Raw genomic sequence first — 25,238 nt, forward strand, 5'->3', positions numbered from 1 at the left:
AAGTGGGGTGGCAGCTTGGGCTTTTGCAATTGTCTGAGCCAGTTAGGCGGAGCCCATCTTGGCCCTGCTGTGGTGCTTTCTTGGGCTGTTTGGAATGTGCTCAAGGGATAGCTCTTGTCTGAGCTGTTTGTCGAGTCGATCCCATGCTCAGACCAGGTGTACCTGTTCCTAACCCAGGCTGTGCCTTTGTGCACAATCAGTGGGTGTCTGTGTTAGCACAAGAGGACTGACAGCTCAGCAGGCACCTGCTTGCAGTCAAGATGCTGAGCAAGGCCACTTGTGGCTTGGAGACACTGTGACCTGTCTCACAGTGCTGGAGAAAGACATTCTTTCTTTCTTTGGCTTGTGCAATACCCTTTCACTGTCTTCCTGTGCGACTGCTTGTGAATAAACCCTTACATCAACACTTCATCTTTTTGCTTGTTCCTGTTGGGGCTTTAAAGGGGTGGTGTCTTGTGCCAGTGAGCTCCCAGGCCTATGTTGGCCTTAATCCCCTATTCCAAGTGGTTATTTTTCTTCAGGGGGCAGCTGAAGGGGGAAATCACTGGGTAGTAGGTTGGAAGCAGATGGGTGTGTTGGCAAAAGCTGGAATTAGAGGTAGGGCAGACTGGAGAGGAGCAGCGCTGAAGGCTTTGTGTGTCAGCAGGTAATGGATGGTCATTAGGTGGGGCCAGGCAGGCTTGGCTGAGCAGGCACGTGGGTGAAGCCTGTGGGTGATTGTAGTGTCCATGCAGAGCAAGAAAAGCTTCATGTCCTGCCTGGAGAGATGGCAGCAAGGAGCCAGTGCCAATGGAGAGGGAGGTGGGCCAGTTGAGACTGTTGGAAGGATGGAGAAGCATTAATTCAGGAGAAAAAGGGCATGAGAAATGGTCCAGGTGGAGGTTCAGCAGTGAAAGAAAACAACCTTTACCATGCTTAGAGGAGAAGTCTTAGAGAATAGTCTCTGTGAACAGCGTGGCAAAAGTGCGATCCTGCTCTCTGGTACAGATCTGGCAGCCTGTTGCCTGTCAGCAGCTGGGCCCAGGGACTGACTGGTAGGTGTTAGCACCCAAAAACAGAACTGGCTCTGTCTCTGGTTGGCTGCATGGTGAGCAGCTGCTTGTGAGAGCTGGCTCTGCTGTGGTGCCAGTGGCCACCTTACTTCCCCTCTGCTTGTAGGGTGGTCAACCCTAGCCCCTGCAGGTGCAGTGGCAGGGCGTGCCCTGTGAAGATCATCCCTGATACAAGCGATGTGTAAACCTGCCCAAAAAGCACCAGGAGATCCGATAGCTGCAGCTCAGCTTTGCCCTTGGGGAAAGCCTGAGGACAAGTGACAACTGGAAAACAAATCTGCCGACCACCAGAGCCTGCTGCTGGCAGTGAGAAGCGCCTGTTCCTCCTGGGCTGCTTGCTGGCATGACTCCAGGCACAGCAGGCTCCTGTGTAGGTCACCCGGGTGCTTGCCGCCAGCTTTCCCCATGTCCTTGTTGAGGAGGTGGAGGAGACACATTAGCAGAGGAGCACGGGACCGCATCCAGCCTACACCACTGTTGGCATTTTTCTTCCCTGTGGAAGCATTTTGACAGCATAAGGGTTTGAGGGCCGTGACAGCGCCCAGCCTGAGCTGTCAGCTCTTGCTTCTCTCCCCTCTCCAAGAAGAAGGACGATGAGGAGGCCCAGCTCGAGTTGGCTGGATGGAGCAGGGAGGGTGCCTGCTGCTGCTGTCGCGGCAGCCAGCTGGTGTCCAGCCCAGCACGGCTCCGTCAGGCTGGTATCACACTGCTGACTTGCATGACTCACAGCTGACTTTTTTTCCTTCCCCCCTTGTTTGGCTTGCAAGAAAGATCTGTTTTACATATAATACAGTAATCAGGGCTTGACATAAATAGGCAAATGTTATTGTCTGCAGTGGGAATTGCACCTGCTGGCAGAGCAGTGGAGGCAGCCCATTATGCACCGGAGTCGATCATTTGTGCAGTGAAGTACAACCACAGTTCTTGCTGTGTTCTTGTGCAAGTCTTTATCTCAGTGGCTGTGAGTGCATCGACAGATGTGCCATCATCACCTTTGCAGTCTGTCCTCGCCCCAGGAGCCGGAGCAGCCTCTGTTCCTGCAGCTGTGGCTGTCCTTTCCCAGAGGGGTGAAGACCAAGATGTTCAGCTGAGACGTCCCTATTCGGCTGTGTTACAAAGCCAAGCAGCCTCATCCCCGAGCACTGAGGATGCATTTTGTGGGCAGGACAGTCCTGCTGCCAGGATGCCAGGATTCTGGATGAATGCCTGGATGCGTAGAGCATGTGGCTCTTCTTTATGGACCTCATTGCAGGTTAAGTGGCAGCAGCCTCACCTGCTGAGCAGGTATGAGCAGCTTCAGACCACAGGGACTTGTGAGACTGGCTGAGCTGTAGGATGCTCACATGGAGTCTGGGCTTCAGCATGGTAAGATTTCTCCAAAAATAATCAACAGAGATTATCTTGGTGCTGGGGTCTGGGCTTAGCTTAGCTAAACCAAATCCAGCACCTCTGAACTGCTGCATCCACAGCTTAGGCAAGGGTTGGAGGAGGTGCTGCGCAAGGACAGGAAGCAGGGGACGCACACATTCTTTGTGGAGTGAAAAAGATGAGCACAAATCCCGTAGGAATGCCAAAATGTGCAGGATGCTGTGTGTGCAGGTATTTCTGCTGGGCCAGCATCGAGGGGCAGGGAGGACGTTAAGCTTAAGAGCATCAGCATTATAGCAGGAACAAGCAGATTGTGGGCTTTGCTTGCTGAGCTCAGTGAAAATGCTTGCTCCATCCTAGAAATTGCTGTTTATTAGAAAAAAAATAAATAAAATAATTTCACGTTGTGATTTACATTTTGCAGCTTAAGAGCAGGGAAAAAAAATACCCAAATGCTTGGAGGTAGTGTAACACAGGGCTCCAAGCCTACCCATTGTTTTTTTTTTTGCCAAATGACTGCAAATCTGAGGCTGTAGACTTGTCCTTGTCCTTCCACTGCCCAGCTCACACCCCAGACAACAGCCCAAACAGTGCCTAAATAAGTTCACAAAGATCATCTGATTGCAAGGGAGTAGAAATCAGACTTAAAATTGGGGGGGAGTTAAAATCCAGAGAAAGTTTAACAGGATGTGCACTCTCCATCGCTGATACAGGGAGAATCCCTCCATGCAGGATCTTTCCCTGCCAGTGGTCCTGCTCTGAGTGGCGACATCCCCCAGCATCTCTCTATGGCCACCATGGTCACCCAGCTGGACTCAGCTCCCACCTGGCTTCCCAGAGGTCAGGCAAAGCCCAGGGATGGAGAATAGTGAAGGGTTAGGAGGAACAGACAGTTCCCAGTAAATGAATTCCTACCACCACCAGTCACAGTCCAGCTCCCTAATAAAGACCGATAAGGAAGCTGGAATCCCTTTTAACTTCTGATCCATTCAGAGATAAGCTAGTTCAGACATAAACAAGCTCTTCTGTCACCGGCAGCTCTCAGAAATGCAGCTGCAGACCTCTGGTTTGCCCCAGTGAGGTCCTGCTGCACTCCCGGGGGAGTTACTCAGACAGCTGCATCCTCATCTGGAGGGAGAAGAGGATGACTTGCTCTTCCTCCACGGTAAAGGTCTTTTGCACAACTCTGTAGTCTTTTCTGGGAGAAGGAGAGGGAAAAATGTAAAAATAAGGAATGACGTCTTTCAACCATTACCGGGTTTTGAGGTGAAGCGAAGTCACCTTCCTGGGCTGGTTTTCTCCACGGGGCCCTTGGAGATCATTTTTTACTCAAATGGGGAGAAACTAGAGCAGAACTGTGCTGAGAAAAGCATTTCTCTCAGGCCTCAGCACTGCTTAAAGGTAAGAGGAGAGCGAGGGCAGCTGATCTGTCCTGCACCCTGCCTCCCCTCGCTGCCTGTCATCCCCCAGTGTTGGCACAGGGCAGAGAGACACCAGCAGTGGGGCAGCAAAGCCCAGGCTGCAAGGCAGGGTCAAACAAAGCCTCATCTGTAACAGGAGGAGAGATGGGACAGCAGAAGCTGGCACTATCTGATTTAACCTTTTCCTGGGTTATTGCATCTTCCCCTTGAGAGACTGGCTTTTTGGGTAGAAATCCTGGCTTCCCAGTACTCTGGTGAGACCAGGTCATCTCAGCCTTGAGACACCTTCCCCTTGCATGGGTTTAAATATCTCCAGTGTCACTGTCCCATCTGATATTTCCTACAGCTCCTCATCTGACAGGATCAGCACTCTCTTCTCAATGTTTTTGCTCTTCCTGCTGCTCTGTCCATCCATCTTGGAGGCCATATGCCCGTTCTGCCCTGGTGCCTTGCGTTCTGCTTCCTGCATTGACTGCTGGGTGTACTGCTGGTACGTGGGTGAGAAGTTGTGGATGGCATCCTGCACAATGTCCTGGGGGCTGATGGTCTCCTTCAGCCCACTTGAGATGCTCTGCATTGGGGCAAGGTTTGCTGAAAAAGAAGGAGGGCAAGAGGGTGGTGGGATATCAGACAGTCAATGAGCCCAAGCACTTCACAACTGGAATGAAACTTTTCCTTAGAAATTCAAGATCAGGGGCTCATTGTGGGCCAAATCAGCTTGCCTTGGCAAGTTCCAAGGAGAAGGAAGGCAACTTCACCTCCATGTTTCAAAGACGATGGGCCCTCTTCTATAGCATGTGGGTATCACATACGCCCTAATTCTGCCCATCCATACTAAGGTCCCTCTTCCTATGCACTCACTATGGCTTGTGGTATTGTGAGGGAAGAGGGAGAAGGAACTCATAGAGCACAGAACAAGGAAACTCCTTTTGTAGTTTTCAGCATCCCATTGGTAATGGGATATTAATAAAATAAGGGGGGAGGGTTCCTCTTTACTTAGTCATTGATGAAGGAAGGCAGAAGTGAGAAAGATTACCTGTTGAGTTTTCTTTCTTCTCCCTGTACACCTGGCAGGTGAACGCGTAGCGCAGGGCAATGGAAGCAAAGAACATCTCAATGCAGATGATGAAGTTCTGGTAGCCAGCAGCCACTGTCCCAGCTCCCACCTCCATCCCATCGATGATCTGAACTTCAGGAATCACCCCACATTTCTCCAGTATTGCCAGCAGCGTCCCTGTGCAGGGGAAGAGAGATCAGCTCTGCTCCTGTGTTCCTGAGCCAGGTGGCAAGGAGAAGCACTGGGCATCCATGGTGGGACCCACCTTGCCAGAAGGAGAGAAAGATGACTGCCTTGATGGTGATAAACTTGAGGACTGGCTCAAACGGGCGCAGCAGGTCCATGGTGGCAAAGTAGAAGAGGAAGAGTGCATAAAGTGCCAGGCTGACAGAGAAGTTGTAGATGATGGTGATGTAGAGGTATCCACTATGGACACTGCAGGGAGAGAGAGAGCTGCTGCCCAGGGCTGTGGGGAGCAAAGCAAGCTGGGGGCAAAGACAAATCAAATGGGGAGGAGGGAAGTGCACAGCTTTCTTGTGGGTAATAACACAGCCCAGAAGGGGAAGGAGGGGCAGAGGATGCAGGGGGCCATTCAGCTTTTCCTCTATCGGTGGGACCTCTTTTATTACGGCTCACAGGAGTTTTGTCCCTCTATTGTTTGGGGGCAGTGCGTCTCCATTTCCTGGCACTTTGAGCTTCCAGTGCTCTCACTACCCACAGGGCAGCTCTGTGGGGAGACTGGAAGGACACATTTACAATGGAGCAGGGATCCATCTTCTCCCACTCACCCTCCCCAGCCCAACCCAGCATCCTCACTTGAAGTCTCCATCGTGGTACTTCCCGAACACCTGCAGGATGATGGTGACGATTGCCATGAGGGGTTTCACAATGCAGAACTGCAGTGTGGCCTGCACAGGGGAGAGACATGGTGTATCTGGGCAGCAGAGACATCCCACACCCTAAATCCCACTCCTGTCCCCTCCACACAAGTGAACCCCTCTGCTTCTGGGGCAGAGACACGGAGGAGAGAGCAGTTCTCATCACAGGAATGACTGAGGGGTGAAACACAAGATCCGCAAGATCTGCAGACCGGAGGGAGCAGGGCTTCCAGAAGGCATCTCCTGAAAGGCAGCATAGCCACTCTGAGGTGGGGGACTGGGTGACTTGGGGATAGATTGGTAGCAGGATTCAGCCCACAGCGCAGCACTGGAGAGTTAAGAGTGTCCAGGCTAACCTGAGACTGGACAGAGATGGCAATCTGAGCTCTGCAGTGGGAGGAGACCCTGACTCAGCAGTGAGTCAGAGGCAAGGACAGCAAGTGTGCAGCCCTGCTGCTGGCCAGGTGCCGGTGAGCTGGGTAAGCTGCCTCCCTCAGAGGGAAGAAAAAAGCAAACCAGCATCTCGAGAGAGTGATGAAGCAGAGCCACCTTGGCAGGGCAGTGGGGCAGTGCCACCCAGAGAGCCCTTGTCTGGGGAGTAGAGCCGATGCTCCCTATAGGGTACCCACCTGCTTGCAAAAGCGCAGGAACCCGATGGAGTAGGACATACCCTGAAGGCAGCAGGTCCCATAAAAGCAGCTGGACCTGGAAGCAGAAGCCAAAGAGATGCCATTGGGGCTGCTGGATGAGGAAAGTGGATGAAGGGCCAAGGAACTTATGGGATGCTGGAACTTACGCAATGGGCTTCCCTCGGATCTCTGTCATGATGTTGCTCTCCCCTCCAAGGTACTCAAAGCACAGGCTCAGGAAGCTGTAAATCACAAAAGCTGCCAAGGCAAGGGCAGACAGAATCAGTAGGACTGATGAAAATCCAGGAGGGGTTGTTTCATCACCCATTCCTTCCTGCTCAACTGTTTTCTCATCCAACCTGGCACTGCCCCAGGATTTGGGATGCTGGCAGGTGGGAGCCAAGCAAGAGGAGCAGCAGTTCAAATCCATCCAACTTCCCAGTGGAGTTAGACACACCACACTGTGCACAGAGTTCATTGCAGATGCAGCAGCTCCTCTGGGCATAAATAGTCCATTCAGGGACCCTCTGCATGGAAGGACCTCAAAATTGCTAAAGGACAGCACAAATGGCTGGTGGCCAGCAAGGAACAGATCTTGAACACATTTTCTGGACATCCCTGTCACTTATTTTTCATATACTCCAATCCTGAAGTAATACAAATACCCACACCACTTAGTTCCCCAGGAGTAGACAAGATAGAAAAGCAACCTTAATCATACATCTCCAAACACCCCAACTCTCCAGTTTCTTGGGTATGTCTATCTTCTGCTTTAGAGAAGCTGCATTTCTACCCCACAGGTAGCCAGAAAACCTCCTTCCCCAGAAGCATGGTACTGGGGTCCCTCTGAGCCTCCAGGCAGGTATAAGAAAGGCACTAGCTCATTGTCTGAGGGACATCCCCTCCCTGCTGCTGATGGAGAAGGAAGGGGAAAACCTCTGTGGGGCAGAGAGCAGGAAGTCACTTTGTGCAATCAGGATGCTCTAGAGTTTGGTTAGCAGGATGAGAGCCTTGCTTTGCCTTCAGCTTCCTTGCTGAGGAGAGGCTGCGCTCACCTTCATAGCAGTCACGCACAGAGTCGAAGTAGACGTAGTATTGGTGGCTGCCGAGGAGGAGGAGGCTGAGCCAGGAGTCGAAGGCATAGATGGGAACAATGAAGAGGATGCGGATGATGTAGCGCTGCTCCTTGGGGACGGTGTAATTCCTCAGGTGTGTGTAGATCTGCCGAGTGCCCAGAATGCAGAGTTGTGACTACTAAACAGGATAGGAACCAGAGGTACCCCCAGCCCACAGGGGTGCCCGATCAGCCCTCCTACCGGGGGTGAGAGCTCTGACAGCTTCCCACCACAGCCCCATCGCTGTGAACAGACATGAGACAGGCTCCATCCCAGTCCCAGCAGCAATCCTTTGCGTGAAAGCATGTGGAAATCAGGTCCCTTCCCCGGGGCTGTGTAAGGAGTGTGCCTTCTCCTGTGGCAGTCCCATCCCAGCACTCAGAGGCTCCAGCTTGCCCCAGGGCTGCCTTCAGCAGCACAGATCTGCACAGTACCTTCAACCATGCCCCTGGCAGTATGGCTCAGGGCAGCTGGTGCTGTGCACCCCAAACACGCCACTGGGTGTTGTCTCCAGGCCATACCAGCACCCTGCAGCCTCTCCCGGCTCTGGCAACCACTTGGGAGAGTGTGGGCAAAGTCCATGCTTCCAAGCTGCCAGCACCAGGATCCTGACAGCAGAGACATCGCCTCTGGGCAGCAACAGGAAGAAATACTTATCCAGAGCTGAGTGATTTGCAATGAACTTGGGGGCAATCAATAGTTTTGCCCTCGTGTCAACCCCACTGCTGAGCCCCATGTGTGCTCCAGCCCGTACCTGGTGGAAGGTGACGATAAGTGCTGACCACACGAAGATGCCAGAAATGGCCTGCGCTGCTGTCGTGGTCAGGAAAAGCTGCTGGCCATCCTGGGAGTCGTTGTGGGCAGCCATAAGCAGGGCAAAGGTCGGGAATGAGGGGGCAGAGGCCAGTCTGGCCACTGTGCCAGGCCCCAGGGTGCCAGGTGCCATGGGAGAGGGCACAGCACGGGTGGCACTACTCATCTGCAGGGAGGGAGAGGGAAAGGGAGTGGTGAAGGAAGGTAGGAGCAAGGTAAGCTGGTGACAGGGAAGGTCCAGCAGATTTCCCAACCCACACAGCATGTACAAACCTCCTGTGAGGTTTATTTCCTCCCCAGGGTTTTTTCAAGGTGTCCATCCCTCAACCAAACCAGCCTGTTTTCCATGGTTGGGTCTGCTCTTTTTCTCTCAGCAGGAAAGTGCAAATGTCCTTCAAGAGCTGGCCCTCTTTTCCCTGAGGAGGGCTGTGCAGTCCCCATGTCTCCCAAAACACATTCATGTTTATGCTTCTTCTTTCGAGCCATGCTCCTTGTTTTCTCAGGAATCACTATCCTGCTTGAAAGGGAATGACCTGTCTACATTTGTGCCCATGTGTGTTCATACTTATGGCTCAGGACCCTTTTCTATCATAAACCAGAGACTTAAGTGTTAAATCCATCCATTACCTACAATAATAAGGAGTCCCTTACCAACAAGCCACCAGGACACTAATGTCCTCCTCCTTGGAAGCCCAGAAAACACCAGGATCTCTGTGGTGTCCCCCAGATGTGGCTCTGTTCATCATGTGTGGTCTGCTGTGGGCAAAGCCTGAGGCTGTTCAAGAAGCCAAGTATTTGGCATCACCCAGCTTCTTAATCCAGCTATTTCAGGATTGTGGGGTTGTCCGTGTGCCAAACAGTACCAACCCCAAGACCTGTAGGGTAGCCAGTAGTCCCTCTTGCACCCAAAATTAAGCACAAGGGAGCAAGCCTGCCATGCCACAGGCAGAGCTGCTGCCCTTTGAGGATGCTGGAGCACTCCAGCATCACCCTGGTCAGTCCGTCCTCCTCAAAGCTGGTTGACCCTGGTGCAGAGGGTGGCTGGGGCATATGAGCATTGTGTACCTTGCAGCTCCAGACAGCAAGGACCAACTTAATAATAAGCAATTATTTATAGGGCAGCTTCATATCTACAGGCCCACAGATGAGTAAACTGACATGTTTGGATTCTCTTTTGCTAATCTATGGAAAGCTGCTTTTCCCCAAGTATAACAATAGCAGTTTTAAAAAAACAATCTTTCAGCAGAGCTCTAACAATATAGCTGCTTCTCAGGGCATTGTTAATACACAAATATTTTAGCTGCTGGGTAACTATCGCCTGGGATAAAACTAAGCGTGAACTGGAGAGGAGCGTGAAAATATCTGCCATAGATAAGAGTGGTTGGGAATGACCTCTGTCCAATTAACCATTGAAAACAAACCAAAGCAAGAGCTTGCCCTGTGGCTTCCTCTCTTGCCCTCTCCCCAAACCCCAGCCTCACAGGAGAGGAAACTCAGCTGGTGTCAGATCAACAGCCCTAAAAATACCTTTCCACCTCTCCTCCTGGCAGGAGTCGCCTGTAAGCGGAGATGCCGGGGTGGCAGAGTGCTGCCGAGGCCCCCGGGGCTCCCCCTGGCGTACCTGTGCCCGCAAGCGGGGAAGTGGAGCTGGGGAGGCTGCAGGGAGAGCTGGGCTGATAGTGTTACGGAGACAGCAGGGAGCCGGGCTTTTCCTCCCCGCGACTGCCCTGTGGCCCTGCCCTGGCCAGCAGGAAGGATCCCCGGAAAGCTGGGGAGGGATCTGGTCTTTGAACGGAGCATGACAACGCTGGACCTGCCTTGTAAACATTAACAGGAGGACGGAGATAGTTTGTGACACAGGCAGGGAGACAACAGCCTGGTTGTGCCCCGTTCCACAGTCACTACTCACTCTTTTTGAGGGCTGCCCTGCTGCTGGCTGGGGCTATATGGCTGGATTTGGCCACTCTTTCCCTCTGCCAGTGATAGAGCTGTACGAAAGCTCATTATTTCTAGCTGTGTTTTTCTAGTAACTTTTCTAGTGATCCAGCCCTCTTCCCAAGACATGGCAGAGAGCTATGTTCAAAGCTAGACCCATTTATTCTGTTTTCAACCCAGCGCTGTGCCAGAGATACTTGGCCCAAGACATCCCAACTCCTATTAGCTTTCCCAGCCATCTCAGTACAGGCACGGTGGCACCAGTGGCTGGTCCTGGCAGCCTCCCCGACATTGTCACACTCTGAACGTGGCAGAGCAAGTCATTAAAAGCAAAAGCCTCAGTGTGGCTTGGAGACAGGGCTCCCAGCTCGAGAGGTAATTAGATCCCGGCCGTGCAAGGTAGTCAGGCAATTCAATGCAGTTAGAGAGTCATTTACTTCCAAAACAAAGGCAGCAAGGAGACACAGGGAATAATATCAGCTGCAAAACTCAGCTCCTGGACAGGACTGCACCAGTGTCACATCCAATCTGTCTGTTTTCAGATGCCATGCAGCATCTGTCGGTTACACTCACGCCCTGGGATATTAGAGATGCCAGGTGAGCACTGAGAAGATAAACTGAGCAGTGAAACCTGTGTTCAGGCAGGCCACCTAAAAACAGGACTTTTCACCTTGTCAGGGATTCCCCTCTGTCTGCAGGCTGCCAGAGCCTGGACTCCCAGCTCACATCCCTCCCTGTGTCCTGAAGCACCTGGGACACATCCCCATCTCAGCGGCAGCCCCTGTAGGGTGGAGCAGTCACAAAGCTAAGATGAGCCCTGTCAGCCCTCCACCAGTGCCTCTGAGATCCCTGATCCACATCCTGGGGGAGGGGAGCATCCACGTTTAGCCCCACCAGCACAGGAGACGTGTCTTTCATCCTGATTTCTTTCTGATAAAGCCAGGACACCCAAGTTATTTACCCTACCAGCCTCTTCACACCACTCAAAGGCCACCCAGGAGGAAGGACCTACAGCACACAGCTATGAATTGAGGCAGGGCAGCATAGTCTGGAGGACTGGATGACGCAGGCATGGAGCTCTTACAGCAGGCTCTGTCCCTCCCCGCAGCTCCCACAGGTGTTCAGGACTAATGGCTGGGTCAACCTCTGGTCTGTGGGAGGGTGCCCCGGCCCCTGCGTACCCCCCAGGGCCCCACTCACCCTGCGGGGCTCCTCCGGGAGCGGGTCTGAGTGCCGTGCACGGGCCTCCGCATCCCCCGTGCCCTCCTCCACCTGCACTCGCAGCAGACTCCTCCTCCGGACACCGTCCCAGCCCTGCCTGCCTGCTGGCAGTGGGCACTGCCAGTGCCCCAATTACCCTTACTGCTTTCCGGGTCCTGCCAGCACCCCACTCATCCCACTAGCACTCTCCTTTTCCTGCCAACACCTCAACGGCCCTCGATGTACCCTGGGCCCTGCCAGCACCCTACTTACCTTACCAGCACCCCCGTTGCCCTTGCTGTGCCCTGCTCAGCCTCCCAGTGCCTCAGTCACCCTTCACTGTGCCACAGGCTCCCCGGGAGCGGGAGCAGCAGGTCGGGCTTTGTCTCCTGCGGAAAAGCCACCCAACTTACCTTTCCAGTCTGCCACACTCGGCACCCACGCCCGGAAAGCAAACACGGACAGAAAGCCACGGTGCAGCCCAACGCCGCTGCCCCCCGCCTGGCACACGTCCTGCAGCCGTGGGCAAGAGCTCTGCCTGGCTGGCAGAGGCAGCTCCCCTTGAAATTGGAATTAATTCCTACCTGGAGGAGGGCGATGACTAAAAGACAGGCAGTTGGTGGCACCTTGTGCCTGTTGTTTGGAGTAGGCCTTCCCCCTGGTTTACTGCTCAGCAGAGAGGAGCAAAGTCGAAGGACCAACTGCTTGTGCTTTTATTTATCACCAGTGGAAAAGCACCAAGGTAAGTCTGTCCTGGCTCCAAGCATCACATCAGAGAGCTCTCCATGTCCTTTCCTCACCCACCCCTGCTGTGCAAACCTGCTGGCACACACAGCCAGGATGTGAAAGTGGTTAACTTGTGCTTGGCTTTTAGGTAGTAACACTCAGGTCTCTGGGGCACAGTGATATGGCACCATATCATCACAATGAAAGATGTAATTTCCATCCAATTTGCTAATTATTGTATGCTTTCCAAAAGTTGCAGGAGCTATGGACAGACTAAGAGCACCAGGATTTGCGATAGACATTTAATTTGTGTTGGAAAAGAATCCCTATGAGCAAACCAGGATCAGCAATAACAAATTCCACATGCCTCTCTCAGCCCTCCTAGACAAAAAAAAAAAGAGAAGTGTAGAAGAGGGGAAATTTGTAGTTATGACAGATGCAAGTCTTTGATTCTTGGAAGCACAGTTTGGAAAATTATTTTTAGATGAAGTTTCTTGTCAAGAGCAGCCTGAAGCCTGCAATGTTTTAAGGTATTTTTTAAAAAGTTTCATTTCTCATAATCCCATAAATGCTGTAAATAACCCTCACTTCAGAGAAGAGTCCTTTTGAAATCCATTTTCTACTTTTAGGGGATTTTTTTTAGCAACAGAAATGACCCAGCAGCTGGATTGACATAGGGCAGGCACAGCCTCTGTGCTGATTCTGCTGTACCAACAGGTTTTAGCACAGCTCCTCCCTCCCCAGAATCCAAGACCTGGCCTCCATCTGCGCTGTCAAGTTCATAAGTGACAATAGTGTGTAACAGCTCCCTTACAAATTTACTACTTCATGTTGTTTGTTAAAAGAAGAGGTAAAAACAAATGAGCTTTTCAAGCAAATGGCAAAAGTTTGGCTATTAAGCTTTGCAATCACTCACACAATTTCATCTGACACTTTTTGTCAATGACTCAGCAGAAACACCTGTGTGTAACCCCCCCAGCCCCTCTGTCCCCACATCTGCTACGACAGGTGCTCACTGCAGGTGATCCAGCTGATGGATGTTCTGCCTTTCTGATGTGCTCATACCACAGAATCCATTGGCAGAGGTTGTCTTTTTCTCACCACTATTTTGGGTTCTTGTCTTCCACCCTGACATCAGCTTTCATGAAATTTGCAAAGCATAGTTATCTGCCTCTCTTTAAAATCAGAGTGAAAGTGGAAAATGGATCCAGATTACATCAGAAACTGACAAAAGGGCAAAAGCAGTCATATAGGACTCATTTCCTTAAAAACAGGCAGGAAAATCTTTCCCATTATGCAATTGTTGATTTTTTACCAAGACTTGTATTTCAGTTGAAGTGATTTTCACAGAGCAAAAAAGAAAACAGGTAAAATTAGATTTTGTCAGTGTTTCTTTTATTCCCTCTGCACTGGGTGTTTCCCCTTTGTGGTACAGTGCAGCTACACAGCTTGGCATCTGCAGCTCCTCAGGACACAAGTGCAGAGCTGAGCCCTTTCCCAATATATGACCCACCCAATGTGATAAAAATAACACTTCTCTTGTATGTTGAGACAATTATTCTCGTCTCGTCACTGACTATATGGACTGCAAACCTGTCCCAGTAACAAAACCCACACATTTTCTACACAGTAGAGAAAAATTAATCAAATTCCTCAGTCCAAAACCACCATGACATTCCATCATTTTCATTTCTTGTCCTTTTAAATAGGTGGTGATGAGTCATGGACTCAAGACCATTTCCTTGAATCCAGATGGCACAACTTCACCACACTTGGCAACTTCGGATCACTTCCCGTAGAGCCTGTATTCCTTCCATGGTCTTGTCCTTTAAAGCCATGGCAAGAAGGACGGGTTTGTTCCCAGCTTCCTGAGACACGAACGCCACCAGGTTTTTGGCACAAACATGGACGAGGGGCTGAAAAGAGAAAGGGATACAGATGTACACTCCTACAGATGGGAGAGCCCTCTCACATGAATTAGGAGAGAAAGAGTCCTGGAATGACATCAAGAACCTGCTGATCCTGGACTTGGACTGAGCACAGCATTCGCTGGGTGGTTCCAACATCATCAGCAAAGCCAGGCCATGGGACAGGGAACTTTAGAAAACACTTTCTCAACCAGCTTAAAAGGGAAGAGTTTGGACCCAGGAGTGAGAGCCTCCCAAACCACCCTGAAGCAACCTAACTGGAACTTCACTGGAATTGAGTTTAGCACTCTCAGAAAAACTTGGAAACTCAGTATGGTGAACCTTTCCTTCCACTAATCCTCACACTCAAACTAAGACACCAATATCAAATTATATGAAATGCTGGATCCATATGTCTTCTAAAGAAGTCTGCAAGTACAATTTTTGTTTAAAAGATTGTTCTGAAGAGGGGATGTTCCACTAACAAGCTCTGGGAAAAAAACTATTATTTTTGCAATTCCTAGAGACCCCAAAATGGTGTTGTAGACACAGCTTTTGCACATGTGGTGCAACAGGCATGTTCCTTATTTTAATAGAACCACGAAAAGCAGCAATAAGTAGTGAGGCTGAAGGAGGGAAAAAAAAGGATATTAGCAACCTTGTAAGGTTTTTTTAACAATAACATACTTGAACAGCATTGACTATTCCAGTTGGAAGAGACCTACAAGGACATCTAGTCCAACTGCCTAACCAGCTCAAAGCTGACCAAGTTAAAACATTATTCAGGGCATTGTCCAAATGGCTCTTAAACACTGACAGGGGCAGAGCATCAACGACCTCAAGCCTGTTCCAGTGTCTGACCACCCTCTCAGTAAAGAAACGCTTCCTAATGTCCAGTCTGAACCTCACCCTGCACAGCTTTGAACCACTCAGCTTGTCTAGGTTTTACTGACACCCACAGTTGTGTGTCTGTCAGTTTGCTTGATTTTAGCTACCAGTCTTGTCTGGAAGTGTGCACCATCCCAAACAAGGATGTTAACAGTGACAAGCAGGAAAGGAGCAAACTAGTGTAAGCTTTTTCTTAAAGTTTAGACCAGATAAATTGGTTAAAATTATTTAAAAATAGAATGTAACAAAGTAAACATAGCACTTCCCGTTTCCAAATAAAACACAAAAACAGACTGGGGGTGGAGATGGTCTGAATTAGCAGATATACCAGGGAAAGCAAAACATCTCCCATCCAGAAAGGGAAGGCTATTATTGAAGAGAAAGAACTCTACAAGGGGAAGTCGTGGATAGAATCAGGAAGTTGTGTTGCTACAGTTTTTCTAGTTAAGGGTAGTAAGTAATATTTAATAGTTTCAACCCTGATGGAAAGCCTCAGAATCTTGTAGCTCTGTAACTTTCTGTTTTAATGCTTGACCAGTTGACGCTTTGCAAAACACATTTTCTTCTGCTTTCTCTCCAGCTTTGTGAAATGGTTGTTAAAAACTCACTTTGCTGAAGCAAAACAAATTAAACTTTATCAAGGGAAGGTGCGGGCAGGCACACTTGGGAGAGGGCAACTAAAGTCCATTATGGGGCTGGCATAGACTGGGGGTGACAAAACAGAACTGAAAAGAAAAACAAACTCACTGGAACAGAAACGTAAAAAGGTTATCAATGGCTGCATATTTGATCTTGCAACCCTTAAATCAACAGAGCTTTATCAAGCCTTGCATTAGCACAGAGAAGCAATTCATATCCTGTAGGACATAAAACAACAGATCCCCAAAGCACTCATGGTTAGTTGAAGTTTTCTGTCAAACAGCAGACAAGCACACATACTTTCCTGATGAACCCCTCTTCCCTCAGAAGATATTTTAAAATTAATCTTATCGCTGTTCAAACACTGCTTAACTGCTGTGATTCATCAACTCCCTGGCAAGTCGCACAGCCCCACCTACCACATTTCCCCCTTATCCCGGCCCTGCACATCCGCCCTCACCTCGTCCTTGCCCAGCAGCACCTTGGTGGTGAGCGAGGGCCTGCCCACGTTGTCGCCGATGGTGTTGGGGTCCACGTAGACGATGGTGCCCATCTTGCCGTACTGGGTGACGACCACGAGGACGGAGTTGGAGAAGGCGGTGCACACCACCTCGGTGGGGACGCCGTGCACCACCTCCTGCCGCTGCCGCGACGGCACGATGGGCCCCGCGTCCATCGCTGCGGGCAGAGAGCAGAGCCGCAATAAAACAACATCAGATTAAAAACATGGTCTCCACGGGCGGTAAAAAGCCCGAATGCTTCCCATTATTTGAAACACCGCGGGTTAAGTTAATCTGGGAGCGCAGAAACACCGGGAGGTGGGTGGGTGTGTGTGGGACAGCTGCGCACACCGCACTCCTGACTGGGGGCACATTCAGCAGCCTCGCTGCGATGGCATCACTGCCCCGGCACGGCCGAGCTGCCTCTGACAAAGTCCGTGCTAATGATAGTGGGCACCGAGGGCGAGACCCCGAGCCCCACAGGACCGGGCTGTCCTTGAGGGGTACAGGGGGACAAGAGACAGCCACTACCATCCCCTCCCGCCGGCCCCCGCCGCCCCTACCCGCGCCCGCCCCGCCGCGCCGCCGCTCTCCGCCCAGGCCCGCCCCACCGCGGCGGAAGCAGCGCCTTTCCCTTCCTTTCCCTTCCCTCCCTTCCCTGTTCTCCTCCCTCCCTCAGCCGGCGCGGGGCGATGGCGCAGGGCAGCTGCTGCCCTCACGGCCAGGCCCTCCCCTCAGCGCCGCCGCCATTACCCGCGCGGGACGGCGCCATCTCCGGCCCCCGCTGCCCCCACGGCCCCGGCCCGAGCTCCCCCCTTCCCTAGGGACCAGCCTCTTCCCTTCCCCGGGGACCAGCCCGTTCCCCTGGGATGACCCCCTTCATCTCCTGCCCCGTTTTCTCCCCGTTTCCCACCGGTTCCCGGCAGGATCCCACTGCTGGGAGCGGGTGGCGTGTTTGCGGCCCCGGGCCCGGCAGGGGACAGGTGGCCCTGAGCGCCGCAGCGGGGCTGCCCATGTGTTTTTATTTCCCCCTCGTGTTTTTATTTTCCCCGAGCGTTCTTTTTGTATTTAAATAAAAAACGGGGCTTGGAAAGCAGGCTGATAAAAAAAGACGCAGAGAGACTTTTTACACGGGTAGGCAGTGATAGAGACAAAGGGGAATGTTTTTATACTCAGGAGAAATTTAGATTAGATATTAGGAAGAACTTCTCTATGAGGGTGGGCAGGCCCTGGCACAGGTTGGGCAGAGAAGCTGTGGCTGCCCCATCCCTGGAAGTGTCCAAGGCCAGGCTGGACAGGGCTTGGAGCACTGGGGTAGTTGGAGATTGTTGGAACGAGATGATCTTTAAGGTCCCTTCCAATCCAAACCATTCTACGATTCTATGAAAACAGGGCTGGTCCTGGGACATGGGAGCAGCCTTGCCATCAGTGAGCAGTGACAGCTGCTCATTGGAGCTGTTCTAGGGGATAAAATAAGGACATCCGTGTGAAGAGACAAAAACAAGTGTGTCTGTCCCAGGTGCAAACATCAGCTTCTTTAATTACACACAGTCCAGTGCTAATTTTTTTTCTTTGAAATACCAGGACTCATGAGTAATAATTTTGTATTCTAATTTATACAAAGCCCTGAAAACTGTGATTTCACAGAGGTTTGCAACCTTCCAGACTCCTGCAATTGCTGCATCTAAAACACGCTTGAAACCGTCATCCTTATGTTCTAGCTCTCCTTTACTGGTGTTCCCACCACACACCAAATATCCTGGCTGCAGAAAGAGCTGCCTAAGTTGTGGGTTATCTATTTAGGTAACATCTTTTAATGACCCAATAAATATTTCTTTTGTTTTGCTTTAAAAGTTTTACCAAAACTTGATTACAGGAAGAGCATGTGGACTTTATGCTGAGAATCCTGGAAGGCACCGTTAGAGAGCAGCAGAGGTCCATGGAAAAATTTTTAATTCAGGACGTTATTTTTGTGGTTGGTTGAAACAGAGGCTTGATACCTTTTCGGTACTCTTTGCAGTCTGGCAAATAGTCTGTTTTCCAGCACTGTGAATAAACAGCATTCCTCTCTCTTGCTCACCACAATCACTCGAAGCTTTGCCTGTTTGACAGAGATAATAGCAGCTATTGTCAGTAAAACCTCCTGACTCATAAAGAAGTTTACTCCTGCTCTGTCTTCTCCAGAGAGTAACTTTACTTCAGGAAACACAAAGGAACAGATTATTCCTGCCATCCTCGCCAGACTCCATTTTATTTTTTACATGACAGGAGGACAAAGAGAGTCTACTGTAGTTCAGATTTACAGGGATTCACCATTCTTTGCTCTTTTGCATTAGTTTAGGATGAAAAAGTTGTCTTTAACAGTTTCAGTCTGTTGGATGTCTCATTTTGTCACGTAGCTGAGGTGAGATATAGCAATCTGAGGTAACAGCACTGAATCTTCATCACTGAAAGTAAACACATTTTAAAAAATGAACTGAGGAGAAGACTCCAATGTCTGTGACTGAGGCAAGGGATAGAGATTTGAGAATACACACGGTGGCAGGTAATGGGACCTTTCCTGAGGGATCTGTCTGCCTGCTGGCTGCTTCCCAGCGTTTTCTGGCTGAGAAGGACCTGTATCCATACTTAGACTGCTGGTTTCTATAGCACTTTCCCTCCAAAGATCCCTAATCATATTGCACACATTATTACGTTTAGCTTCACAAACTGTCTGTTGACATAACAGTTTATTATTATACCCCATTTTACGGTTCTAGGGAAATAAAAGAATCGAGACAGGCAGCAGTTCAGAGCCATCAAATCCTCAGCTGGAGATTCTGCAGAATTTCAGGATCCCTTCTTCCATTCCCATGCACTCACTGTCGAAGAAACATAAGTTGTGCATGTCACTATCTCAGTTATGAGACAAAATCAATGACTGTGCAGCCCCATATGTTGCCAGGAAAAACTACTCATAATATTGCCACTTTATACCTTTATTATTATATATTTAGGCATTTTTGTACTACTCTTCTTCTTACTCTGCTTCAGTGCCTCTGTGTGTGTAGTCTGGAAGGAGGCTGCTTTTATATTAGTTTTTGCATTTATCTGAACTGATTTTATAAGAACAAATGTGTAAGATCTACAGAGCATCAGAAATGTTTCCCACTTCTCTCAAAAACTAGACACACAGTGTTTCAAGACATCCATTAATAATCCCTGCTCTGGGGAGCACCTCACTATCAAAGTGCTGGATTGGTTTATTAGTTTACAGGTTATTACTTCTCTAGTTTAGATTTCTCTCTTGTATCTTTTATGATGCAGAATATAGACTGTGAGCTGGAACCTCGTGTGCAGCTGGGCCCTGGGCTGTGCAGCCAGGAGGAGAGGAAAGGAATTAGTTTGCTCCCTGATGCAGGAGCTGCTTGGGAATTATTCTGACCCTCGTTATAAATCGGGTACGTGAAGTGGAGCTGCCTGTGAGTACATTCCTCAGGTCAGAAAATATCAGAGTGCTTCTCTTCCCTGTATTGCTGTCACTGCAAGGTCGGGGGTGTGGGTGGTGCTGGGTTGTGTGAGCACTCTCTCCGTGGAGCTGTTGTGTCCAAGAAGTAGGATGGACAGCAGAAATCCACATCCAGGATTTCTCCTTTCAAGCAATCCTCTCTGCATTTAAATAGAGTCTGGCAGAAAACGTTGCTGAATGGAGGCCCCTGAGGAGGCAGGGAGAGGAGCACACCTGGGGCTGTTCTCAGAGATCAGCCTTAGCCCCAGCGGTTGGACCTCCCTGGCTGGAGAGAGGCTTTGGCAGTGCCTGGTGCACGGTGGAAACACGGGTGTGGACCTTGCTCTCCACAGTCAGGAGTCACGGCTGCTGTGGCTGAGGTTGGCTGTTTGTCTCCTGCTGTCTCCTGCTTTCTAGAGCTCAGACTGACATAGGTATGGGCCTGCCAAACATGACCACAGCCCTGCTGCCTCTGCAGATGAGCAGAAATGGGACATCAGGTGTGCAGGGAAGCCTGAGGTTAGAGTGTGAGCAGCTTAGGAGTTTTAGGTGATACCTGAACAGGATTCTCAGGGTTAAAGCTCTGAGGCTCTCTGTTTATGTTCTCATACTTTGAAGGAAGATGAGAGGATTCTGGATTTTTTTCTGCATTGATCCCTTTTCTGTGCTCCCTGGGATAACGAAAGTATCAAATTTTATTCTGAGAGACAAGTCTAAGGGTTTGCTTTGTTCCGAAGTTGTACACATGGCTCTTACTCTATGGGACATCTCTTATTTAATGTGTGAGGAAGAGGAAGACTCAGCCAATCCATTCATTGCAGAACCACTCCAAGCTATTTTGTTTTTGATTAAACCTTCTTTTTTCCCAGTTGTAGAATTCAGCTAGAGAAACAACAGTCTTTTAATAAAAAAACCAAACATAACACTTAAACCCCAAATTGTTCCCTTTCTTTGTGAATTGCCCTCAGCTGCCCATCTGAAATAGAAATGCTGGATGTCTTTATATGCCTGAGACTGTCAGGTCATGCTGTTGTTTTGGTTTCTTGCACTTGCACCTTAGTAAGGGAACATGGGAATGTTCATTAATATCTGTGTCAATAGTAACTGCCCACATATAAGCACTAACAGATTTTCCTGCGAAAGCTCAGTGTACAGGGTAGGATTTAAAACATGGCAGGAAGCCAGCACGCTCTGGCTGGGCCTGGAAACATCTAGGTAGCAATGTGACTGGAGCTCTGTGGAAGTTTTTTTTTAGTCAGATTTAGCGACCTATAAATAGAGGAGTACTCCAGCCCTTGTAGGACTTTGTTATGCTGTGTCATTGGTGTTTTCTGAGCTGCTGTGCAGGCTGGGGAAGGAGGATTACAGATCTGTGGGGCTGAGAGGAGAAAGGAGAAAGGAGCAACCTTGGTGCTGGGGGAGAGTTTCAGGAGGGGGCTACTGCTGAGATTGCAGGGCCTGGTAAAATGAGTCACACCTGCAGAAGGACATTGCTGAAAGCAGTTTCTTGAGTCCCTGATCTCAAACAGCTGTAGTTTTCATATATTCAGTACCTTTTAAACCAGTACATTCTAGATTTCTTTGCAAAAAATATCCAGAAATTATTTTCAATAACCCCTGAAATGAAAATGACATTCTGGAAATGTGTGAAATACATCTCCAGAATCACTCCAGACTACCTAAGAGACCTAAAAGAGCTGCAGCTACCTAAAAGAGTCAGGATTACATCATACCATCAACCTGGTGCTGTCTGATGATAATTTTATCTCCGGTATTTATCATGAGATAACAGCTGGCTGTACTGGGCACTGTAGGCAGGGGGTATGGAACAGACAGAGTCATCATGAGGGAAGATTGAGTTTGAGTACTGTTTACATAATTTTCATTTGTCAAATAACAGCCCTGCATATATCACAATGATGACAGTGCCTGTGGATGGTATCATCCATCAGCAGATCTACCCTGTGAACAGCAGAAGCTTTATATTGCTGCAGTGGCTGAAGGAATTATTTCCATGGATCAGTAAAGACAGCAGTAATTACCATAAAGCTCACTGTAGTTTATGTAGGAGTTTTTCAGGTGATCATGGGGGTCTCTCAGATGAAAGACAACATGCAAATGGAACAGATTGTAAAAATAATTGTTGCATAGATTCTAAGAACAAAACTGATACCCTTCTGTCTCTGAGAAGTGACAGCACTTCTCAGAAAATAAGAAAGCACAGAAAATAACACCATGACTCTTGCAGAAGCAACAAGAGAATCTCAGAGTATTAGTATGATACTAATAGTATAGTCAGTTCTATAGATCACTTAATTGTGACAGCAAATTAAATAGTGTTGTTGTCTAGAATTCACTCATAGTTAGAATGATATATCTTGATGAGACAAATGCCTTCTGTGCTGCCAGTAATAAATTAGCTCCTCTTTCAAGTGAGAAAACAATTAAAAACTTGGTTGAAAAGGGCATATTTTCTCTGTGGCCACTGATCCTTCCAATTCTGGAAATAATAAAGTGGTTCTATTAGTTTTTCATTGTTACACAGTTGAAAGAGGAAAAATCCATTGCCTCATTATGTTCAAGACAGTTATGAAATTGCATTGGGAATATTTGAAAATGTAAGAGGCATCTAACCAAATGGTTTCAACTTTGACAATGTGTCATCATTTGCAGTTCATAATGCTGCTGTTAACTTTGGGAGATATCAGTCAGTGCACACAGTGGAAAATGAGAATAAATATTTACCTTGCATTTATATACTGCATAAATAATAGCAAAGTACACAGTAGACAGGTCATGATTCCATTTCAAGGGTTGTGTAACAGAAGTTTCAGAATTACAGGAGGTGTTCATTTTGCAAAACTTAAATATGTGGAAGCAATTCAGGCATTTCCCAACAAAATGGGCAACTCTCTGCCTTGCCAAAGAAACAATACTAAAAAGATTCCTTGGTATTATGAATTACTCTTGAATATTAGGTGAAGATTGGTTCTATCTGATTTTTAAGCTCTTTATAGATATTGAAGATGGAGATAGTCAAATGCCTGGTGTCTGAATGCTTCCTCTTTTGTGGTACATTAAATTTGTTTGCCACCTAGTCAAAATTAACATCCTCTCTGATGCTGAAGTTTAGCACATAAAAATTCAGTTACGCTCTAGATCACAATAAAGAATCCAAATCAGACCTTCATAAAGATATTCCATGACAAAGCAAAAGGATGCAGTCAGGTGCACTTCAGTGGACTGTAGAGACACTCAGATTTGTGTCTTCATCTGCGTACACTAACCAGACTCACTGAAAAAGTGTGCGATTTTGGGAAACTGGGAGAAGTATTGAAGGACTTAACTATGGCAGAAGATTGGAAATACATATGTGAGGAATATTGTGATTTGAAAGATTTTGTGAGGCATGTGCATATACTGCAGGAATTTGTATTTAGAAGAGTTTCAAATCCTGGTTATCTCCATTTAAGAAAATTTGTAGAGTTTACTACATCCCCTCCTGTGTCTGGTGAGTAATCAAATAAATATTTTCTCTTGGAAGCAGATTTAACATTTCAAACCCCTGCCAAATATTGAGTCTGTTAAAGTTGAAGTTTAATTTTATCTGACCACATAAATTCTTTTATGAATCAACATAAAAAGAAACAAGTACTAAAATTCTTTGTTAGTGCCATTGTAAGTAATGAACTGAAGTTGGTGATAATTGAATTGTGCTTTTGATGGACAGTGCAAATGTACTCTTAGGAGAAAAATACAATTATATACTGGAGCAAATGGCATTAAAATGAAGCATTGTCCCTGATTTCATAGCTGCTTATCTCCTGTTTCTGCACAAGAAACATGAAAATAAAGAAAAGCAGATGTACTATCAACTTTTTAAGTTTCATCCTGGAAATGAGGTTGGAATATTCCATAAGGAATTCAATGTCATTTTCCTAGTCTCTTCTCTCTCTGTAAGAAATATTCTGCTTAAGCCCTTCTCTGCTCTGCACTTGCAATTCCTCTTCTGTTTCTTTACGTGACTCCAGGCTGAGCTCATGTTTTTGCTCTCAACTTCATGTGAGCCTCCTTTTCTAATCCTTCCAAGAGCATTTTAGAACCAGTTTGCCCTGAAACAGTGAAATCAGAGAACACTGAGGGATTAGGTTTAAACTTGTTAAACTGAATTAACACTCCTGCCACATGATTCTGGCCTGTGCCAGTCCTTTTAATCTTGTTCAGAGTTTAGGATAATTTGTTTAGTAGGGCTGATCAGCTGGAGGTTAATTCAATTGGACTTTGGTTATTTATTCATGCCCGGATTTGCTAAGTGTCACAGCAGATACACGAGGTCTCTGTTACAGTTATGAGATGGCTTCATTAGTGTGACGGAGAGTCCATCTGGATGACTTCCTTTCCTCAGTGCAATAACTGGCTGTCAGGGCTCTCTCCAGTGGAAAAAACTCCTTATATAACATCTCCCTTTCATTTGTGTCACAAGTGTATTGATTACAACTTAAAATGCACTCCTCTGTTCCGATTGCTGCGATTGCCAATAAACTTTCTCAGGGATCTCAGTAGTATTCCAGCTACATGTTTTCAACTGATACCAGAATTTAAAGGAAAAGTAGAAATGTGTTGTAAAAGCCATTTATTATTAATAAGGTATTTTCATGCAGCATTTTGATCCTTCTCACTTCAAGGTCCACTTTCCTCATGAATAAGGTGCTTCCAGCACTGGGTTGGAATGTGGTCTTTTGCACTCTCCAGAATTAACTATCCAGAAATGGAAGACAAAAAGAAAGAAGAAAAAAACATCCTACTGAAACCTCTGGAGGAATTTAGGCTGGCAGAACGTTGTTACTCGAACTGGAATGTGGCCAGGACACCAGGATTAATGTTAGCACAAAATGCCATTTGATTGCAAGTGTTCAGATAACCTTGGATGAAAGTCTTATCTGAAAAGAGGCTCTTCTAACAGAAAAGAGCTCCCTGATGTTGGCTGGGACTTTGGTTCAGGGTTGACTCAGAGAATTTTTGGTCTTTGCTTCAGCAGTTTTTGAATGGGACAGCTCTTGAATAGTAACAGATCTTCCCTTCACAGCCTGCAGCACAGCAGATAATTTCCCACAGAGGATACCATACCATAGACTGATGTTTCCTTTTAAAGATGGTTCCTGATATATCATACAAACATTACAAATAGGACCCTGAAAGGAGGCTTGCTGGGGAAAGGTCCTAAAGATTTAGAAGGAAGAAAAAATGTTCAGTATCAAGAAGGCACTGGGACAAGCTGAACTTCTGCATCTGCATAAATGTGGAATAGATGTTTATGTCATGGAGTTACTCTTGGGCAAGTGAGACCATCATTTGCCTCATTCTTGTTTTGTTCTCCTCTCTGGATGTTTCCACTGTAGTCCTCTAATATATTGTAACTCTAAAAAGTTATGACCTGGGCTGGCAAAACCAGATGGTGCCCAGCTAAAGCTTTGATGATTAAGAGCAGTTTTAATCAAAATTTCTTCTCTTTCTCTGATTTTTTTTTCAATTAAATTGTGAATTTGTGTTGAGGAACAACCATTAGCTTCCAGGGAGTGAGAAAATCCTTCTTTAGAAAATTCTGTCACAGTTACACACCATT

General features: G+C 48.0%; 2 protein-coding genes across 6 annotated transcripts; both read right to left on the minus strand.

The window, feature by feature from the left end:
- Nucleotides 1–2,701: 2,701 nt before the first annotated feature.
- Nucleotides 2,702–12,137, minus strand: TMEM184A (transmembrane protein 184A). 4 transcript variants are annotated; one of them, XM_071571438.1, is made up of 10 exons: nucleotides 12,053–12,137; nucleotides 11,742–11,857; nucleotides 8,275–8,499; nucleotides 7,461–7,626; nucleotides 6,573–6,663; nucleotides 6,406–6,481; nucleotides 5,715–5,806; nucleotides 5,164–5,333; nucleotides 4,878–5,075; nucleotides 2,702–4,432 (listed from the first exon to the last, which is right to left on the minus strand). In XM_071571438.1, the coding sequence occupies exons 3-10, from the start codon at nucleotides 8,497–8,499 to the stop codon at nucleotides 4,182–4,184; spliced, it is 1,269 nt and encodes a 422-aa protein (XP_071427539.1). In that variant the 5' UTR covers nucleotides 11,742–11,857; nucleotides 12,053–12,137; the 3' UTR covers nucleotides 2,702–4,181. The 4 variants fall into 4 exon arrangements, with proteins under 4 accessions (XP_071427539.1, XP_071427541.1, XP_071427540.1 ...); XM_071571440.1 differs by lacking the exon at nucleotides 11,742–11,857; XM_071571439.1 differs by lacking the exon at nucleotides 12,053–12,137 and having other exon boundaries at nucleotides 11,742–11,876.
- Nucleotides 12,138–13,567: 1,430 nt separating this feature from the next.
- On the minus strand, nucleotides 13,568–16,905 carry PSMG3 (proteasome assembly chaperone 3). 2 transcript variants are annotated; one of them, XM_071570959.1, is made up of 3 exons: nucleotides 16,882–16,905; nucleotides 16,089–16,306; nucleotides 13,568–14,110 (listed from the first exon to the last, which is right to left on the minus strand). In XM_071570959.1, exons 1-3 carry the CDS (start codon nucleotides 16,898–16,900, stop codon nucleotides 13,958–13,960), a joined length of 390 nt encoding a protein of 129 aa, XP_071427060.1. In that variant the 5' UTR covers nucleotides 16,901–16,905; the 3' UTR covers nucleotides 13,568–13,957. The 2 variants fall into 2 exon arrangements, with proteins under 2 accessions (XP_071427060.1, XP_071427062.1); XM_071570961.1 differs by lacking the exon at nucleotides 16,882–16,905 and adding an exon at nucleotides 16,692–16,775.
- Between the last annotated feature and the right edge of the window lie 8,333 nt (nucleotides 16,906–25,238).

This window comes from Pithys albifrons, chromosome 16 (assembly GCF_047495875.1).
Source record: "Pithys albifrons albifrons isolate INPA30051 chromosome 16, PitAlb_v1, whole genome shotgun sequence".
Classification (NCBI taxonomy): domain Eukaryota; kingdom Metazoa; phylum Chordata; class Aves; order Passeriformes; family Thamnophilidae; genus Pithys; species Pithys albifrons.

What these genes read in the sequence shown, in the direction of transcription:
- TMEM184A (XM_071571440.1), bottom strand. Translation starts at nt 8,499, where the DNA reads ATGAGTAGTGCCACCCGTGCTGTGCCCTCTCCCATGGCACCTGGCACC. An exon ending in ATCCGAGGGAAGCCCATTGC is followed by an intron (nt 6,482 to 6,572) that starts GTAAGTTCCAGC and finishes TTCTGCTTCCAG; the next exon opens with GTCCAGCTGCTTTTATGGGA. An exon ending in CTTTCTCTCCTTCTGGCAAG is followed by an intron (nt 5,076 to 5,163) that starts GTGGGTCCCACC and finishes TCCCCTGCACAG; the next exon opens with GGACGCTGCTGGCAATACTG.
- PSMG3 (XM_071570959.1), bottom strand. An exon ending in TGCTGCTGGGCAAGGACGAG is followed by an intron (nt 14,111 to 16,088) that starts GTGAGGGCGGAT and finishes TTCTCTTTTCAG; the next exon opens with CCCCTCGTCCATGTTTGTGC.